Source organism: Poecilia formosa, unplaced genomic scaffold (assembly GCF_000485575.1).
Source record: "Poecilia formosa unplaced genomic scaffold, Poecilia_formosa-5.1.2 Scaffold128, whole genome shotgun sequence".
NCBI lineage: Eukaryota > Metazoa > Chordata > Actinopteri > Cyprinodontiformes > Poeciliidae > Poecilia > Poecilia formosa.
This window is the reverse complement of record NW_006800067.1, coordinates 1,112,137-1,118,390: the sequence shown is the minus strand read 5'-3', so window position 1 is coordinate 1,118,390 and position 6,254 is coordinate 1,112,137. Positions and strand designations below refer to the sequence as shown.

Sequence of the window (6,254 nt, the reverse complement as noted above, 5' to 3'; positions counted from 1 at the left end):
TTGGAACAAACCGGACAGAAAAAAAAAAAATCTCATCTTTTTAAACATTCACACGGTCCAGGTCAGTGGGAAGGGGGTCAGGAAGCTTATTATAAGTGGAGTTTATCACTATCAATGCATGTTCTGCAATCATAAGAAATGTTTTAGGGTGAGTCAAGAAATTCTGAGACTTAAGAGACCATTAGAACCCATGCATCCAGCTTTTCTTTTTCAATGTGGTATTATCAAGACCACGACAAATATGGAATGTAAAACCTGCCGGAAACCACAGAAATTAATTCAGATGTGAACGGGTGATAAAGGTGTAAAATGTTTTGTACAAGTTTGCTTTAGCTACATTTTCACCTAAATTAAAACATGTTGTGTTTGTTCAAAAAGAAGATTTCAACAAGCGCTGCATCTTAGTGGACAGCTTAGCTTTAGGCCAAGAAATAATTATATATAAAAATTAAACACATCCTTTCTATACCCAGGAGTTTCATATTCAGTTAAATAATTATTCATCAAAGAGCACACATACTTTTCAATCTTTTTATTGAATATTAAGGTAAATATTTCACATTAATACAGGCTACATAAAGTAGAGCCACTATACGACATGAAATTTACTCTCATTTTAACCCTTTTTAGTATGTAAACAATTATACATGTATTTACCACTCTAAAAGGTTCTGATTTCTCTTTAGGTAATCATCATCATCATCATCATCTAGTTCTGGGCCAAGTTTAAATAGCTACTTCATGTTGAGCCCCCTGCAGCCCAAGAACGGTGTATGTGGGGTTTAAGTCAAAATCACTAAACTACGCAGAGAATAGATCCTGTTGAACAGGTGAACGCGCATGTTTGTGTTCGCGTCATCACGACAGTGATGACTGCCGTCGCCGGATTTCCTCTCTTCCATGTTTGAGATAGGCACATCAAAGAATGGCGTCGAGAGAACTTCCCAATTCTTCAACCCCTGCTCCGCACCTTCAGGCCTCTAAAGTTAACCATGTTGGGGCTTTTTTGTTTTTTCTTCGTCTCATTCCGTCTTATGGTATCACATGTTTGCACTGTGGGTCATGCTGTGTGCGTTTGTGTGGATGCCGCCTAGTTGACGTGGTTCAGGTGCACGTTGCCCACATGGGGGGCCCAGGTACCAGGCCAAACCTGAAGAAGAAAAAAAAGGACACTGTGTTTTAATTGCTGTAAACTTTAACCTGTAATGGTTGAATCAGCATCACAAACCTGCTGCTGTGGGTCAGAGCTGTCTGCATTGTTGGGGACCACTTTTATGATGGAATTCCATGCGGGGTCACCTGCATGCAAACCATTGTACATTGGACCCCCCGGGCCTTCTGCCATGGGAGGGTGGGGGGTCAGCATGGTTCCTCCGTACAATGACACAGGCATCCCCTGAACAGATGAAACAGGTGATTGGTATAACACACAGGGAGAGGGGGGGAAGTCAGAAAAAAAGGGGCAAATTCTCAGTTGTGCGCCACCTTTTGAAAGTCCATGTAACTGTTGGGCAAATGCTGAGGCTGGTGGTAGCTGTTAGCCGGGTTAGCAATCCCCGTGTCGTCCTGCTCCATGGGCTGGTGCTGGGAGAAGGCCGACTGCTCTGCCTGCAGCTGAGGGTGCATCATGTGGCTGCTCATCAGCGGCTGGGACCAACCAGACATGGCTTCTGCACCAAAACACAAAGTTAGGCTATCTGTTTTGGTGGATAGCACCCATGCCACACTGAAGTCTGTGGTATGGGTTCACAGAATTCCAGGAGCAATTCTCACCCGAGGCGCTCCCGACTCCAAACGACCAAATGCCACCCTGTCCAACAGAAGCTGTGTAGCTGGTGGTGAGTAGAGGTGGGTTGACGGAACCCGTCTGCCGGATCCTGGCCAGCCGCTCCGTGCCGATGGGTTGCGGGACCTTCCTGTCCTGCTGAGAGGAACTGCCTGGTTTAGGCTGGGGAGGAGGAGCCACGGCTGAGGTGGACAGGGCAGACGAGGACACTGTTGGAGGAGGTGGGACCGGGGATTCACCTGGTAGAGGAAAGACACAAGAGACCGCGACAACAGGTTTATATGTTAATGTATTTCTACAGGAGCACGGGGGAAACTGTCTGGTGACCGGATACAGCTCATTTTACAGCCTCAATTTGTTAATCACGGCCAGAAATAAAACCAAAAAAAATCTAATGTTTCATCAGAACACACCATGCACCCCTTGTTCAATGTCGTCACTTACAGAAGACGATTTAGAGGAATAGCTGTAAAAAGCTTCTAGAAACAAAATTTCCTCGGAGGCTTGACAGCTGTTTATTTAGGCTGCTACTTTTAAACACCAAGGAAAATGATAGCAACTGCAGAAAGCAGATCATAATATTAGCCTAAAGCTGCTCCGCAATATCCGTTTGAAGAGTCTAATTCAATCCGTTACAGCACAACTTAGACTAGGAAATGTTGGCCATCTTTTGGAAATCTCACGATTAAACGCTCCATAGTTACAACTTGTAACGTTACCCATCCTGATTGTACTAAAAGGTCACATGACTGAAGACGGATAAAAACATCAACTCTAATCAGTCTGTTTTTGCTTTGAAATGCTGCTCAACAGCAAAACTGTGTAACAGACTGCTCACTCTCTCACACACGCACAGGAAGACTGTAAAGGACTATGAAAGTAATGAGATGTGCTGCAATTATTTTTAGTTGGGTTTATTTGACACGGTTGCCATAAACTGAAGGATTTTTACTACACAGCAGGGCTGTTTAAAAAAAAAAAAAAAAAAAACATTTTATTGTTAAGACCATTAAGTTTCCAAGTTAGTGAAAACGGCATAAAACTCTTCTTGAAGAGAGGTCAGAATCGGCAACGGTACCTTCTTCTACCTAAAGATAAAATGTTCAAAATGCTCGATGCTTAATATTTAACCAGTTCTACGAGGACTCTACCTGATGTAGATGCGCTCCATGGGTGAGGGGAAAAGTGCTGTCGGCTGAACGAGGGCGTGCCAACCCCTGTGTGACCATGCAGATACACCGGGCTGCCAGAGATACTGGTGGCATAGCTGGTCAACGCTGCAGAGAAAAAAGCAATAATTAAAGCAAAACTGTTGCTCAGGTTATATTACTCATTAAATAAAAGAAAGACTCCTACCGATTGGGCTGTTGACCATCCTCTGAGAGGCTGACCGGTAGCCAGGGGCTTTGGAGCTCTCTGGAGGAGGCGGGGGCATCATGTTCTCCATCTGACCGATGTTCATGTAGGCTGGCGGGGCTGAATACGACTGCTCTGGAGGTGACCGGGCAGGCAGGTGGCACGCGCCCCACACCTGATTGTTTCCCACCTGCTGGTCATCCAAATATTAAACATCAACACCTTCACACCTGAATTTTTATCCAACTAATTTTTCTGTCCCCTTCAGCACTTGAAATATGACGGGGACAAAATGTATATTTGTACAAGCAGTTCAAGAAAGTCAGAGGTGACGCTCGTGAAAGGCAAAAATGAAATAAAATAAGTGGATTGGGAAATCACAAATAAGCTGTAAAATTCTTACAGGTGTTTTTTTCTTTGCATGGTGACAGTAAATATTTAAGCATTGGCTAATATATCCCAACTCCTGATGTCCATTGGGATGGACAGTCAACTTTGAAAAATAAATCCTACAAATTAATGATGGTATTTGAAGTTATTTTGAAAGTATTTTCTATCGCTGCCAATAGTGACAGTGATTTATTATTCATTTTATCTAATTAAATTTATATTTTTGATGGAAAATAGACACTCCTTCCGTTCTCTAGTTCCAGAGCAATGCTCATCTTGTCTGATGCTTGAAGCTCACTCATATCAAGTTAAGATTTAGGACTTCAATGTCATTTGTCAAAAATAAACTAGTCAGTAACAAGAATCATCCTAATCACAAAATCCCTATTTTCATTTAAACCCATAAATGTATCATGTCCATTCCAGTGGACGTTGGGTCTGATGACTGTCAACATCTGTAAGATTAAAAACAAAAGATGCTATCTGTGGCTAATGCTAACAGTGTAGAGGACTTCCAACTCACCTGGTTGTTGTTATCGAAGATGGTGCTGAAATTGAAGAGACCTGCGGGACCGAAGTTGGCAGATATCTGCTGCGGCTTGCCTGTGCTGGCGATGTGCTGCATCTGGGATCCGTTCATTATCCCCAAATTAGCAGAGACCTGAAGGGAGCCCGGCGCTTGGCCTTGGGCCTGGGGTTGAGGGGGAAGGTTTGCAGGCTGGGACGTCTGGCTTTGGGATTGTTTTGGTAGCTCCTGCTGAGCGCTGAAGGGTACAAACACAGACTGCTGCTGCGACTGCTGCTGCGACTGCTGCTGCTGCTCAGGATGGGAGTAGTAAGGCCCCGGTGGCTGCATACGATGGGAGACTCTGGGTGCGGGAGCTGAGAAGTGGGGAACGGTGTTGTTTGGATGTGCAACATTGTGTGAGTGAGCCGGAGAGGTTCCTGGGGGAAGGCCGGAGCCGGGCTGCAAGTTGTGGAGCGCGGGATGAGCCTCTGTGGATGGTCCAGAGGAAGCAGGAGGTCGAGGTTCTGGCTTGGTGCCTAAAGCTAGAGCAGGGGAAGTGAAGCTCTCGCTGACGGATGCAGGCTGACTCTCGGGTGCAGACGGCTTGTCCTTTCCGGCTGGGGCGACAGGAGCAGCCTCCGTTTTGGTGGGCTGGATCGGAGGCTGGGAGATGGGTCCCACCTGCTGCTGGGGAGCGTTCGCTGTCGTTGTAGTGGACGTGGGATGTGCAGGAGAACCCGTTCCTCTTACGGCATTGCTGACGCCAGTGGCAGCCGAGTTAGACACAGGCGTGACGCCTGCCGGCTTGGGGTCGGGAGCAAACAGCTGCTTCCTGACTGATGACGGGGTGGGGATGCTCGGTTGGAGGTTGTAAGGAGGCGGATTTGGGGTGTGGGGTGAGGATGCGGATGTGTTGGGCACGCTGGTGGTCATGGTGTTGGTTGTCGTGACAGCAGTTCCTGAGCTGGCGGTGCTGTTGTGCTCGCCGTGGGCGGAGCTGGGCTTAGCTTGAGGGTTGTTGGCTCCTCCGTTGTGTTTCGGCGAGCCGTTAGCGCTGCCGGGACTCACAGGACGCACGGGGAAGGGACCCCAGGTGCTGGCCGCTGGAGAGAAGGTGCCCCCGAACTGCGCCATGGGCAAACGAGGGTGTCTGATCTGGTGCATGGTCTGAGCAGCCAGTAAAGCCAGCTGAGGGTGAGCGTACGCCAGGGGCAGAGACACCGGGAACGGCTGCCGGACGTTCGAGGGAAGCCCCTTCCCGATTTTCCCCCCGGGCTGAGAGGAGGACGAAGATGTGGATGACGAGGGTTGGAACGAGACCCCTGAAGAGGCGACCAATGAGCTGAGAGGCTTTGGGCCTGTAGCTGAGCCACTGGTCGTCCCCGTGGTGTTGGGGAAAGAGGCCGAGGCCGCCTTGGAGCCCGGAGCTCTGATGTGATTCCGGGGGATCAAATCCTCAAGCTCCTTGGCAGGGTCCTGGATCAGAGAGTTGATCAACTGGACCGCATACCGTGTCGACTCCGTGCCTCCTCTGAAACAAAACGCATTTCAATCAGAACTAGTTCCAATGTGTGAATTTTACACACACACACTTTACACAACTATGACCTTCCTTTTTCTTTTTTTGAAAACGTTGCTGCAAAATCAATAATTTTAGACCTCAGCAATCACAAAGAAAAAAACAAAACCCATCCTGGACGAACTGGTACAGTTCCAGTGCAACGTTTTAGTTCACCGTATTTGTAGTTTTTTGTTTCCATTATCTCAACAGTGTGTAGCCTTGAATCCCAATCAAATCACTTAATTAAACTTTTTGATCCTTTAGTTCAAGTTTGACGTGAGCCTAGCAGATTGATCCACTTTCTTTATGTCACAGTTGCAGAGGAGTCCCACAGGGTGGTATTTTTTTTTTTTTTTACCTGATTGTGATCATTCTCTCTCCGTTTTTGTCCTTCTGTTTGTCCACATCTATGTGAGCGCCAGTCACGTCCTGGATGGCCGTGATGTTGCAGCCTCCCCGACCCATGATCCGGGACACAACTGAGGCTGGTACAGAGAGCTTCTTTGATCTAGAAAAGAAGTTGCTTCCAATCAGATTGCATCTCGTAAGACAGTGAATACAGGCTGAAAACATGTAGCTGCACTTGAAATACAACAGAGATTTAGAGAAAAAAAAACAAACAAACAAAAACAAAACAACAACCTGAAAACTGA

The 6,254-nt window shown here is 46.9% G+C and overlaps 1 protein-coding gene across 10 annotated transcripts in view; it reads right to left on the bottom strand.

The window, feature by feature from the left end:
* Nucleotides 1-517: 517 nt before the first annotated feature.
* Nucleotides 518-6,254, bottom strand: part of ankhd1 (ankyrin repeat and KH domain containing 1) — a 34,349-nt gene continuing 28,612 nt past the window's right edge. For 7 of the 10 annotated variants that reach the window (XM_016676138.1, XM_016676145.1, XM_007561569.2 and 4 more), the window contains 8 exons: nucleotides 5,960-6,109; nucleotides 4,056-5,571; nucleotides 3,143-3,335; nucleotides 2,938-3,063; nucleotides 1,774-2,025; nucleotides 1,486-1,670; nucleotides 1,229-1,396; nucleotides 518-1,150 (listed from right to left, as the gene is read on the bottom strand). In XM_016676138.1, coding sequence (XP_016531624.1) covers nucleotides 1,091-1,150; nucleotides 1,229-1,396; nucleotides 1,486-1,670; nucleotides 1,774-2,025; nucleotides 2,938-3,063; nucleotides 3,143-3,335; nucleotides 4,056-5,571; nucleotides 5,960-6,109 — 2,650 coding nt within the window. In that variant the 3' untranslated portion in view covers nucleotides 518-1,090. The remainder of the gene's footprint in view (nucleotides 1,151-1,228; nucleotides 1,397-1,485; nucleotides 1,671-1,773; nucleotides 2,026-2,937; nucleotides 3,064-3,142; nucleotides 3,336-4,055; nucleotides 5,572-5,959; nucleotides 6,110-6,254) is intronic. The other 3 variants (XM_016676140.1, XM_007561573.2, XM_016676139.1) reach the window with 2 other exon arrangements.